The sequence below is a fragment of the Danio rerio genome, chromosome 18 (assembly GCF_052040795.2).
Source record: "Danio rerio strain M-AB ecotype USA chromosome 18, GRCz13ab, whole genome shotgun sequence".
In the NCBI taxonomy this organism is placed as follows: domain Eukaryota; kingdom Metazoa; phylum Chordata; class Actinopteri; order Cypriniformes; family Danionidae; genus Danio; species Danio rerio.
In genome coordinates, this window is record NC_141038.1 from 42,109,919 (window position 1) to 42,124,071 (window position 14,153).

At 33.4% G+C, this 14,153-nt stretch overlaps 1 protein-coding gene and 1 long non-coding RNA gene across 20 annotated transcripts in view; one reads left to right on the forward strand and one right to left on the reverse strand.

Annotated features, from left to right (window-relative positions):
* LOC147839797 (uncharacterized) overlaps positions 1–14,153 on the reverse strand; it is a 516,604-nt gene that overhangs the window by 130,873 nt on the left and 371,578 nt on the right. The window lies entirely within an intron of this gene.
* Positions 1–14,153, forward strand: part of myo5aa (myosin VAa) — a 164,030-nt gene that overhangs the window by 117,949 nt on the left and 31,928 nt on the right. For 15 of the 19 annotated variants that reach the window (XR_015515196.1, XR_015515197.1, XR_015515194.1 and 12 more), the window contains 4 exons: positions 2,462–2,701; positions 5,212–5,460; positions 8,136–8,229; positions 10,762–10,910. Coding sequence is in view for 13 of the 19 variants with exons in the window: in XM_087293353.1 (XP_087149479.1) it covers positions 2,462–2,701; positions 5,212–5,460; positions 8,136–8,229; positions 10,762–10,910 (732 nt within the window). In the remaining 6 variants the exon portion in view is untranslated. Of the gene's footprint in view, positions 1–1,380; positions 2,325–2,461; positions 2,702–5,211; positions 5,461–8,135; positions 8,230–10,761; positions 10,911–14,153 lie in introns of those variants that run through there. The other 4 variants (XM_087293361.1, XM_087293362.1, XM_087293363.1 and 1 more) reach the window with 1 other exon arrangement.

The following is a 14,153-nucleotide window of genomic DNA, read 5'->3' on the forward strand; positions in this document are numbered from 1 at the left end:
ACAAATTCAAAATAATCTTAAAGATAAGTTGTGTGTAATAACTGTGAAATGACACAAGGAGAAAGTACTGAACAACTGAAATTTACTGTATATAATACTTTATAAAGAAGGCTTTTTTGGTGATGGCAGCTTAAAGACGTCTCTCATATAAAGAATGAAGTCACTCAAATTGCTCAGGTGTGATTTTTTTTTCACAGATTTCAACAGTGTATAAAAATCTTGAGGGTTCTGTGGGTCTCGTCTATCAAATCTGATCTTTATTTCGTATTTTCTATTGGATTCAAATCAGATGATTGGCTGGGCCATTCTACAGCTTGATTTTCTTTCTCTGAAAGAATTTGAGAGTTTCCGTGGCTGTCGATCATTGTCTTGATGAAATCTCCACTCTGGTTTTATCCTGCCTTTACACTGCCTTTCTACACCTCCCTTTCTTCATGTGTTCAATACTTTTTCCCTGTGTCATTTCATTTTATCACACATAACTTTATTTGTAAACTAATTAGATTTGTTTTCTTTGCATACTGTATGAGGATTTCTTTGGTTGCCATCAACATCCGGTGAAAATTTCAAATCAACAGCACCTTTAGAAATGTGTTTTCTGAGACAAATGGTGACGTGTTCAATACTTATTTACTCTGCTGTATACACAACTTCATGTTAATAGCATGAATTGTGACTTTAAAGTATTACGATAATAGTTCATAGAATAAAATGATAGAACTCATGGTCAATTAATCCAGCTTTGGTGAGCATTAGAGGTTTTTTCAGACACATAAAATATGTATCAAAAATGTTGAACTTTAATGCAGATTTCACATAAAAAATTATTATTTTCCAGCTTTTTTCTGATTTCAGTTTTCCAATTCAGTTGAACATGACAATGTAAGTTTATTAGAAAAATGTTTTAAGCTTCTAGCAAAGTAAACAACTAATTTGAAGTTGAATAAAAATGGTAATTCAGTAAAAAAGCTTGACTTATTTTTTTAATTTACTATTTGCACCAAATATTATTTTAATTTTCTAGCGATGCAATTATAAATTAGCATTGCATTTTGAATAAGCAACAATAGCCAAATTTGTTTCAACCACAGTGTGTTTTGAGAAAGAGAGAGAGAGAGAGAGTTTTATTAACTTGTTTATTGTGACAACATATATGTATAATATAACGATATGTATATGTGTTTGTTTATTATTACTTATATTTCTTTTATCTATATGAATGTTCGGTATTTTGTTATTGCTTTGGCAACATTGTGATTTGTTTTACAGTCATGCCAATAAAGCTCTTTGAATTTGAGAGAGAGAGAGAGAGAGAGAGAGAGAGAGAGAGAGAGAGAGAGAGAGCCTTGTCCTTTGGGTCAATTTTGACCTGCTAGCTATAAAACGATTGTCCTTTTGGTCAGTTTTGACCTGCTAGCAAGGTATTTTATAGCAAGCAGGTCAAAATTGACCCATATGACAACCGTTGTACCCTAAATGTGTACAACCTTCATAAAAATATTTTTAAAAAAAAGAAAATTATATATTTTTTCTAAAGTTGGGTCATTTTAGAAAAACTCATCAAACAGTCGACAGGAGGGTTAAAACAAAAATATCAATCTGATTCTGACATCCTTCCCACACACACACTGAAAAAATAAGGATTCATTGGATTTACTAATTGTTTTAAGGTAAGTGGTAGCATAAAATGTACATGGTTGAATTAAAACAAACAAATAAAACTGAGTAATGTTCAACCTAATTTGTAAATTCAGCCCATACAAATTGTTTGCAACCACATTTTAAAAAGTGTACCACTTGTTCAAACTACTTATTTAAATTGAGCTAAAACAAAACAATTATGAAGTTTTTTTTTTTTTTTTTTGGTGAAACTTGATTTTTTTTTCAATACACTTAAATTAGTTACATTAACATAATGAATTTGTGTTGGGACAGCATGAACGAATTATGTGCACGCTTGCATTTTTTACAGTGCACTTACATTTAAAAAAATGTAGTAAACCAAATGAATCATTTTTTCAGTGCATTCTTCCCAGTTCATCCTAGCTTGTTGCTAGTTTGGAGTTTGTAAGTTTATTTTGCAGCCCATAAAGAGGATGAAGTAACAGTGTGGCGGTGACCTCATGTGTTTAGTCATGTGATCTCACAGGGGAGCAGGTTGTTCCAGTGTCGGGACTGTCCCACTGACAGACCACAGCAGCTGAAGCTGTATTATTACTCTTACTTGTCTCCCTCTCCTCTATTTTTCTTCCGTCTGAGCTCTGTTGATCAGCAGCGGATTACCAGGCAGGATGTGTAATATCTGCAAATTAAAAAGACAGAAGGTGTGAAAGAAAAAAAAAAGTGAAAATTCCACTCAACTACTAATGGATGATCGCTGTTGTTCACTTGTATATGTTGGTAATGTTTTCTGATCATTGTCTTTTATTCATCTTGTGTTGTGTGTTTGTTTTTTTTTTAGCTGCTGCGTGAGCACAAGGCTGTCATTATTCAGAAGATGGTGCGTGGCTGGCTGGCTCGGCAGTGGTTCAAGCGCTCGCTCAAAGCCATCGTTTACCTGCAGTGCTGCATTCGGCGAATGCGAGCCAAACGAGAACTCAAGAAGCTCAAGATCGAAGCACGCTCGGTCGAACACTTCAAGAAGCTCAACATCGGCATGGAGAACAAGATCATGCAGCTGCAGCGCAGGATAGACGATCAGGTAAGACACTTCACCCTGGGAGGCTGAGGTGCATTATGAGGTGCAGGCGCATCCCTGCAGGTGCTGGAAATCCCTGACATTGCTTGAACTTTAATGTAGTATTTTTAGAAGGTTGAAAAATAGTGAGTAGATTTTGGATAAAGTTAAAGTGCTTGCAAGTGTAATTGTGTTGCTTTAATAATAATTTATTCGATTAAATCGGTAATAATGATAAACTTTTTAAATAAATAAATAAATAAATATATATATATATATATATATATATATATATATATATATATATATATATATATATTGTATATGTATTTAATTGTTTTATAAATATTTTTTGTAAAATAATATATAAAAATAGAAATATAAAATATTTTTTGTGCAGTTTTTTGCACCCTTTGCTTAACGCATGGAGATTACTGCTTCAGTGCATGAAATTAAAATAAATATAAATTTACCATAAAAGATTACACATTTATGATGCGATTAAATTATATTTAAAGAGCCACGAATTCCCCGTCTCAGCCTGGGCATTTTCTCACCTCTAGAAAACAATTCAAGAAAGTGGGTCCAGCTCTGTTTAGGTGGGAGTGTCGGGGGGGAGAGAGAGGGAAGGGTTTGCATAAAAATTGGAGTTTCAGTTTTATGGAGACAGATAAGACACAAAAGTAATTCACGCAATAGACACGATTTACACATGCATAGCCAAATTCACTTGCGTAAAATATTTATTTATATTCACAAAAAAATTTCACATGCTCAAAATAAAAATACATTTTCATAAAATACGTTTCACAAATGCAAAACACCATTTGCAAATGTATAAGAGTGTACAAAAAGTTTTGAATGTTTAAAACTTGCGAGTTCATCCTGAATGAGAATGTGCAAATCCTCTTTCACGTACGACTCCCCCTGGATACGTGTGTGTGTATTTTTGAGACTTTCCTGCCAGACTCAGGGCAACTCGTACCTTTCAGCCAATCAGAGGAGAGCTGTAGTCAAGGACACTTACTCTGCACTCTATTTGCGCAGACTGTTCCTCTCTAGCATGGCGAACAGAGAAAGCAGCAGTCGCAGTCGCACTTTTTTTCATTTATTTATTTATTTGACCATAGCCTCACAATTTTTATCCATTATTTTGCCACAGCTCCGCTCTTCTTATTTATTGTCTCGCAGCCCCATGAGTAAACTTTAGCCTGCAGGGTAATGATGAGGATTAAGTATTATTCCGGCCACACAATCGATATCAGTGCCATTGTGGTCCAGCGGTCAGCACTTTGGGTTGCCACGCCGTCGACCTGTGTACGATCCTCACCTGAGTTAATTATTTTTTTTTTTCATTTTTATTGTTAAGACATACAAAACTGTAAGGTTGTTAAACATTTGAAGTTCTAAAGCAGCTGTTTTCTTGAAAAAGACGTGATAGTGTCATTAGAAACTGAATTAGAAATGACCTTATTGTAATATAGTCAGTCCTGAACTGAGGTGGGCCGGTCTAAGGCTTGAAACTCCAGGGCTGAAAAGAAAAACTGAAAAACAGTTTATGTTGTCATATTTTCATTGTCAATTTTTTAGTTTCTAGTTTAATAAAAAAAAAAATGCATAAGCATCATTTAAAATGATTATTTATATAAATATTACGGAAAGATAGGGTATATTTGACATATTAGGCAACTAAAGCACAACATCAGCCTGTTTACGTTCATTAGATATAACCAGGGCCGGAGTGGGACTCCTTTTCAGCCCTGGAGTTTCAAGCCTTAGAAATCAATAACAAGCAATTTAATAAGCCTCAATCAATCAATAACAATCAATTTAATAAGCTTAATAATAATGTACTTCATCATGTGCCATTTTGATCTGTTTAAAATCAATTGTTATTTTTGAGTTTACATATGAAGATGTTTTGTTGATTATGATGAAATGTATTTATCTTTGAATATTTAAAAAAAAACGTATTATACTGTTCAAAATAAATTAATCAAATCAAAATCAATCAATAAATCAGTCATACCATCAGTCTCAAAAATGTGTTTAGGTGTTGTTGGTTTTTATCATATATTATGCCATAGTGACATTATGGAGCTCATACTGTAGGACAAAATCACATATTCAGAAGCCCAAACTGAGCAAAACTTTGAACATTCTTACATTTCCAGTAAGATGTCATTTTAGATTTCCCAGTATCATTTTTGAGAAGTTAATAATTAAATGCTTAGTTTATTAAACAAAACTGTTGTTGTACTTGTGTGGTGCAACAAATATAATACGTTGGTTTATGTGATGTATAGTACAATTAAACATAACAAAATGCATTATATCTGATACTCACAATTTAATATAACATTATTTTAAAAGCATGCCTGGCTAATAAAGTAGAACTTAAAATATTACTAACAATATGGAAATTCATTGTAAAGAAAATGTGTATCTCTACATAAGATGATGTATAGAGTTATACAGTAACTTTATAGGGTTTAATATGATTAAATTGATGTTCTGTTTTGTTTTTCCTCTAGAACAAGGAGAACCGTTCCATGAGCGAACGTTTGAACACTCTAGAGACCAGCCATGCTGTTGAGTCGGAGCGTATGCGCGCCGAAGTGACGCGTCTGCGGGGAGCAGAGGAGGACGCCAAAAACAACGCCAACAAAGTCACATCTCTTCTGGAGGAGCTGGAGCGACTGCGCAAAGACCTGCAGAACACACAGAAGGAGAAGAAAGCCATTGAGGACTGGGCTCAGACCTACCAGGACGAGATGGAAAAGGTAAAAGCTGTTAAGTGCCTAATCTAGTTTGTTAACTATACTGTTTGCAAACTATATAGTTTGCAAACTATACTGAATACTGAATCCTATTAAGCATTACCAAATATTTCACTATTTGATAAGCATAAATGATTCTAAGTGTGCAGATTACACTTACCGGCCACTTTATTACTGTAGGTACACCTGTCCAACTACTTGTTAAGGCAAATTTCTAATCAGCCAATCACATGGCAGCAACTCATGCATTTAGACATGGTGAAGACAATCTTCTGCAGTTCAAACTGAGCATCAGAATGGTGAGGAAAGGTGATATAAGTGACTTTGAACGTGGCATGGTTTTTGGTACTAGACGGGCTGGTCTGAGTATTTCAGAAACTGCTGATCTACTGGGGTTTTCATGCACAACCATCTCTAGAGTTTACAGGAAATGGTACGGAAAAGAGAAAAAATCCAGTAAGCGGTAGTTCTGTTGGCGCAAATGCCTAGTTGATGCCTGAGGTCAGAGGAGAATGGTTCGAGCGGATAGAAAGGCAACAGTGTCTCAAATAACTACTCGTTACAACCGAGGTATGCAGAGAAGAGCATCTCTGAATGCACAACACATCAAACCTTGAGACAGATGGGCTACAGCAGCAGAAAGCCACACAAGGTTCCACTCCTGTATGTGGTGGAAGGAGATTGGCATCATGGATGTGCAGCAACTGCGTGATGCAATCATGTCAATATGGATCAAAATCTCTCAGGAATATTTCCAGTACCATGTTGAATCTATGCCAGGAAGAATTAAGGCAGTTCTGAAGGCAAAAGGGGGTCCCACCTGGTACAAGTAAGGTGTACCTAATAAACTGGCCGGTGATTGTATATAGGGTTACCTGGTTTTTCTTTCACAAACTTCTGGAAGTTATGGTACTTCTGGTTTAGTGTCATCTGGATTAATGAAAACACAGCTAACATGACAAGTGACTACAGTACATACTGCAAAGATTGAGTTTTCATATAAATGTAACTGTTGAAACTCGGGTGATTGACATAGTGATAATCATAGCAATGAATGAAACAAAAATATCATCAAAATACTTAGGCGCTAGAGCTCCCTCGCTAAGAGCTAAGAATAATTGGCTTTAACGAATCAGTTTATTTGAAGCATTCGTTTAAATATTCTGAAAAAATGAATTGGAAATGAACTCATTCATTGATTAATGAAACCGTTATGTTCCTGGAAGTCGGTTTGAATGGCTTATTTTAGTCAACTGATTCATTTAAAAAAGTTACATTTAAAAAGTCTTTTCATGAAAGTTTCTTGTATATTTATATATAGATATATAAAAATTGACTGCAGTTTAAATAACAATTCACATCATTTACTACTGCCTTATTGCCTGAGCCAAATTAACTTATGAACTATTTATTAGAAGTCATAAAGCATCTAATTTTACATCCCTAATCCTACCCAATACCTGAACCCAAATACTACCTAATTAGTAGTTTATTGAGCTAAAAGTCCTAGTTAATGTTTTGTTAATAGTGTAAATTAACAACTTGCAATGTATTTCAATGTGAAAGGGGAAAACAATTATTTTAATGTACGTTTTTGTTGTAACTTGTATTCTAGCCAACTGTTTTTTTTTTTTTTTTTTTTTTTTTTAGAAAAGTAGTTTGACCTTAAGTTACCTAATGAGTAGCTTATCAAGCCATACTAGTTCCACTGCAGTGTTGATACAAATTCATTTGTTTAAACAAAATTTGCCAATTCCAATCCCATAGCAGGTCCCCAGATTAGCTAAATTAGTCCCACAAGAACCAAGGTGACCCACTCCCCTGGTATTAGGCAATCCTTATAGATTCTAGAGGCCTCTAAAGACACAGATATACTCTGTGTATCTTCATATTCAGGGTTTAATAAGACCTGGGAGCAGAGGAGAATTGTGCATTCACTCAGGTGAGAGAGAGACAGTGACTAGCACTTAAAACAGATGTATTTGTATTAAGGGTGTTAGAGGACTAGAACAATAGGGTATATGCGGAAGTATGCTAAAAGGACTTTTAATTTGACAGTAACCTGGGTTAAGTGTTTCCGGTGAACTGTATACCCTTGCAAAATCGGCGCATTTAATGTCTGTTTTCTTTAAAAATTTGTGATCTCCACTGGCTGAGTGATATCCGATATAAAGTGGGTCTCAGATTGTACAGGAAGCACTGCATTAAATTACATTTTCCCCATCATGTCTTCAAAATATGAACATTAATTTTACCCTAGTATATTCAATGGAGCTTCTGCGCTTGCCTGCCGATCCTGATAGGTGCGTGCGAGTAAACATCTACTTAAATAAATGCCAAAATCTATTTAACTGATTGCATTTTAATTACATCACAACATCGATGCTGTAAAAGGAACCATATAAAAGGGAAAAAAAGTCACATTAACCATTCATCGAAAGTTTATCAGTATGGGAAGAAACAGTAGCTCTGCATATACCCTATTACTAGAATTGCACTAGAACGAGAACTAGAATACTATACTGCATGCGTGTTGAGTAAATAAACATTCCTCAGTGGTTATATCAATTTTGACCCTTCATTTGTGACACAATAGCAAACTACAACTAGCATTGTTTTGTGTAATCTTGACAGAGTAAAATATGACATGTTGACTGATTGTGGGATGTTTGTGACAGATGATCTCAGAGCTAAAAGAGCAAAACCAGCTGCTGAAGACAGAGAAAAACAACCTAAACCAACTGATCCAGGAACAGAGCCAGCAGTGGACAGGTATAGTCAAAGCAGCCAGTATATAGTTGAAGTCAATATATATATATATATATATATATATATATATATATATATATATATATATATATATATATATATATATATATATATATATATATATATATATATATATATATATATATATTTTTTTTTTTTTTTTTTTATATTTCCCAAATAATGTTTAACAGAGCAAGGAATGCAGTATATCTTTTTTTTCTTGTGAAGAAAGTCTTAATTAAGTATTATTAAAGGTCTGAATTATTAGCCCCTTTAAGCAATGTTTTTGTCTACAGAACAAACCACTGTATAGACTTGCCTAATTACCCTAACCTGCCTAGATAACCAAATAACCTAATATCTAGTCAAAAAATATCTAGGTAAATATTATTTAGTCGTCATGGCAAAGACAAAATAAAGCAGTTATTAGTAATGAGTTATTTAAACTATTATGTTTAGAAATGTGTTTTAAAAAGTCTTCCCATTGAGCAGAAAACTTCTTGAGAGCTAATAATTCTGACTTAAAGCATTTTCTATGATGCCCATGCTCATAATGAATTATAGCTTAGTTTATAATTATTTATAATTAACCTTAAAAATGTATCTATGAAGTCACCTATAATGTATTATAATGACAGTTAGAGCTTTATTTAGAATTATGTTATTAATACCAAAGTCCCTTTAAGCAAAGAGCTTAGAATCATTAAGAGGCGACACTCATCAGAACATTCTATTGCAACAGCAGCACCCAGCAACAGCCCCGCGATTCCACCATTTTGGAGTGAAAGCCATCAGCCGTCCATTGGATCTTATTGCTGTTGCGATGGCAACCTGCTCCTTTTTTTATTTATTTATTTTAAAAGCATATTAAAGCTCAGATACAACCTGAAAGATGACAATACAACACTTACTATCACAATCATCAGCACTTTTAATAGTTTATTTTACAGACTTATAATATGCTGTTGTTCTATTGGAATTTTCATTATAAAATGGCCACTGCGTGACACTAGCGGCATCTAATGGCTGTTTCTCAAATCGCACTAGAGTGTCGCCTCTTTGTGATTCTTTGCTCTTTGCTTTAAGGCAAGTCATGTAACTTGGCGGCCATCTTTGAAACGCCTCTCGGGCAGTATACTCAGGTATTCTGTCTTAATGGGGAAACATCAAATTCTCCAAAACTGTTAGCCAAGCTCACGATTACATTACATATTACGAATAACCAATAAAATTAAACAACACCTGTCTATTTACTTTCATTTTGAAATGCTCGTATCACAAAAAACACCATCACCATGGAGAATTGTCATTCTATAGCGATCGCTGATTGGCTCCTGTACTAGAAGACAGGGCTTCAATCGCCATATTGACAGTTACACTTTTCCCCATACAAAAGTATATGAGAGGCATGTCTTGTGTATTCTATAGTCTTTGTTAATACCAAAACGCAGAATAATGTCAATACTTACTAGTGATGCATTTCATTGTTCAATATACAGTACATGTTTATAACCGTTATAAACAGATTTACAACTTTATTCATTAGTCAGTCAGTCATGACTGTATTCATAAAGATGCAGTCTGCAATTTTAAAACTTTGTTGTCGTTACAAAGACTCATAAGTGGTAAGTTAACCGATTTTGTTCTGTCAAATGATGTTTTTTATACTTTAAATAAGAGCCCTGTTGTCTAATAAATACTTAAAGTGAGTCATAATAGTGTTTCTACACTCAAAAAAAAAAGAAAAATTTAAACTGGGGTGCGTTTCCCAAACAACGCTGTAACTCGCAGCTCAACTATCATAGTATGATAGTATCAACTATCATAGTATTGCATCATTTAGGAAAAGAACGATTTAGTGACGAGTGTTTCCCAAAACCTGTAGTTTCTCATTTGTAACCTGTATAAATGCATCCAATTTTCATTGGTTAGCTATTTTTATTACACGGCTCTCTGGAATACTTTAATCTGATTGGTCAATCACAAAATTGATTATTTAAATAAACATTATAAACACGAAAAAATACAAATTTGCTGCTTATTCAAACTACTTATTTAAAATGAGCTGAATCAACAAAATACTTGAGGGATTTTTTGGGACAACTTACCTGTTTAATGTTCAACGTTCGAAGTTAACTTAATCAATTTGTGTTGGGACAATATGAAGGAATTGCGTGGAACCTAGTATTTTATATAGTGTATAATGTATTTAAGGGAAGACTTTGACCAAATGAAGGGGAAAACATAATGGCTGCATAGCTACACATATAAAAAACAGCAGAATAATACAAAAATGTTGTGAAAACACAGTCTGACACTGCTATTTGTAGTGTACACTAAGATCTTAAACAGAAAAACAAATCGAAGTCCTTTATTAACAGTGTCTGTCATTTCTCTGTGTGTTTTTCTAACGTGATAATTGTCCCTGTCCTGTTTTAGTGTCAACATCTTGAGTCAGTCTGCAGTCAGATGATTTTGTAATTCAACACTGGTTCAACGTTTTACTTATAACATGCATGTGTGTGTGTTTAATAGACAAAATGCAGAGAGCTCTGAAAGAGGAAACCCAGCAGTTAGAAAACGATTTAAACGAGGAGCGATCTCGCTACCAAAATCTCCTCACCGAGCACCTCCGACTAGAGGAGAAATACGACGATTTGAAAGAGGAGATCACACTCGCTGTGGTGAGTACACACAAAACTTCACATTTTGAAAACTTCACACTGTTTGATGGGTTGTCTGAAATACTTCTCAGTTAGTCAAACTCATACAGCGGTGTGTAAACACTTAATAATATGTCCCATAAGGACACATTAGTATTTCAGCAGCTGCTTTTTTAGACTTGTTAAAGGGAAAGTTTACAGTTAATTTTCTTACCCTTATTGAAAATGTAGGTGACTCTATGTTTTCTTTAGTAGAACATTAAAGATGATTTTTTTAGCTGAATCCATGTTTCTTAGTGATTTATATAATGCAAGTCAATGGTCAGCCATTATTGAGGTCATAAATAAACGTATACCTAAACTTTAAATCACTTTATGTGCCTCCTGGTGATACAGTGAGGTCTTATAAAGGGAACAGATTGCCCTGTGCATAAAATTAGACAATATTTACAATGTTATTAGCTTTATTCCACAGCCTAGGCAAACTTTGCAGCAAAAAAAAAAAAATGTTTACTTAGTGTTTTTGCCTTGTTTCTAGTCCAAATATCAAAAAATTCTTAAACCAAGCAGCATTTTCTAGGCAAACAAAAATATATATATTTTTTGGTTTTTAGAAGTAATAAGTCAAAATTAAGTGAGTTTTTCCTTAAAACAAGCTAAATGAAATGTCAACGTGGTTCAAATAATCTTGTTTTCACTTTGTTTACCCATTCACCGATTATTTAACTTGTTTTAGGGAAAAACTCACTTAATTCTGACTTGTTATTTTTGAAAACAAGACTAGTTTGTCATTGCATTTCTTTACAAATGGCTCATTGCATCATTCAGTTGCTGAACTAATCAACAAATTTGCTGAATGAATCATTTAACGATAGAGACTTTCAATTTAGTTTCCAAAATGTGTGATTCCCAGTTTTCTTTGGTGCAGGAACTGACAGCCAAAAATACACAGAAAAACTTATCCACAGAAAAAATAATCCAAGCCGATGCACATCCATATAAAGATGATTATTCCACAAATAATTGCAATTGCAGGTTTTAAACCTCTGGCAACAAATACATAAAACTTACAGACCATAGTTTTTTAAACGAGTACACATTATTTTTAGGAATTTGACGTAAATGTTGACACATTTAAGGTGAAAAATGGCTAGAAATGGCAAATAAATTTTACTAATTTGACCCTGAACCCCAAAACCTTATGTTTACGTTTTGTTTTGTTTATGAATTATTTAACCGATATAAATCATTTAAATGATATCAAACATATCAAACAACTCTTTTATAGTAATAGAAAAAAAAATTGTAAGTTAACACTTTATTTTGATGGTCCATTTGAGTATCAGTGGACTGTCTGCTTAATATCTGTTGATTCTGCTCCTTCAACAGACATTGAACTGACTATAAGAAATTTTGCAAGTACATGTCAACTTACACCAACCCCAACCTAAAAGTCTACTTGTAATCTAATGAGAATTAGTTGGCATGTAGATGCAATGTAACTTAAATTCAACACACCGACCATCAAAATAAAGTGTAAACCATTATAAATACAAATTAAATAATAATAAATAAATGAAAATAATAATAAAATAAAACCCGATTACACAAATATTATGGGGCAGATGTCTACATTTATGCAACAATCAATTTTGAAAAATGTTCTGTTATGTCTTTGAAACCTTACGTTTCTTAAGGTATATTTGTGAGAATAACTAAAATTAAACTAAAATAACTAAATTACTATTTGTAGTTAAGGTTTTAAATGGTCTGGTACCATGTGGTTGTAAATGCATTTGCTAGATGTTTAAGGTCTTCAAGTCAGAAATTTGGTCACACTTTATTTTGATGGTCCGTTTGTTGAATTTAAGTTACATTGCATCTACATGCCAATTAATTATCATTAGATTTTAAGTAGACTTTTAGGTTAGGGTTAGTGTAAGTTGACTTGCAAAGTTTCTTTCAGTCAGTTAAATGTCTGTTTAGCAACAGTATCAACAGATAATAAGCAGACAGTCTACTAATACTCAAATAGACCACCAAAATAAAGTGTTACTAGAAATTGTTATGAGTACCCAGATCAAAGTTAAAGAAAAAAGGAGACTGGACTTTTCACGTTGTGGAACTGTCTACCTCTTTCTATTAGAATAATTGCTACAGAATCCATGTTCAAGGGGAAATTAAAAATTCATCTGTTAGAAAAGGCTGTAAATACCCGAGTTATCTGAGCTTGCTGTGTTTTTAGATATTTTTCATGTTTAGTATATTGTATGTTGTTTTATTCCTTTGATCTTATCAGATCATTTTATATAATTTGTGTACAGCACAATGGTCAACACCTGTTGTTATATTGTGATTTATAAATAAAGTAAGTACAAATATAGTCAAAATGTATAGTCAAAAATATACACTTTCATTTTATGCCAAAAATTATTTAAATATTAAGGAAAATCCTCTTCCATAAAGACATTTTGTCAATTTCCATCCCTAAATCTATATAAATTTAAGTTTTTATTAGTGATACAGTATGCATTCGACAATGTTAAAGACAATTTTCAACACTTTTAGATTTTCAAATACTTGTATGTCAACCAAATATTGTCCTATCCAAACAGCTTTCAGATAATGTATGAAAATGATGATTATCTTTATTCCAATATTGACCCTTATAGTCATAAATCTCTACATTTTTAGGATAGGTTTTAAAGAAATAATGTGAATAAAGAATACTATATCAGCAAACTTATTGGTGTACTCTTGTAAAATAGAGTTTCAAACCTTTTTTAATCCCTTCACACAATCACTTATCAGTGTACTGTAAGTGTCTGTTGTTTCTACCATCTTCAGAATATTGTTCTAGCTCTTGTTCCATCTCTTTGGTCACTGTCTGAAAACAAAAGTCTGATTTGTTCTTGACACCTTGTGTGCAAACTAGGCAGTGAAGAAAAAATAAAACCAAATAATGTGTAAGCCACGTGTTAAAAAAACAAAAACAAAAAAAAAACTGGCTCCACTTGTGCAGAAAACGCATACTGTCCTGATGACAAAAATAATTAAAGTCTGCATGAACCAGAAGCTCTAACCTTTTTTTGTATTATGACGGAATATTAAATGACAAACAGTGGGTGTGGCTTGTTTTTTTTCTACTGTGAGCTGATTGGATGTAGTAAAGTAAGCATGTAATTCAGAAAGATCAGTAAAAGGGTTTCGGTAGAGTTAATACAAGCATACACCTCCTCAACACCATTTCTGTTTGTTGTCATA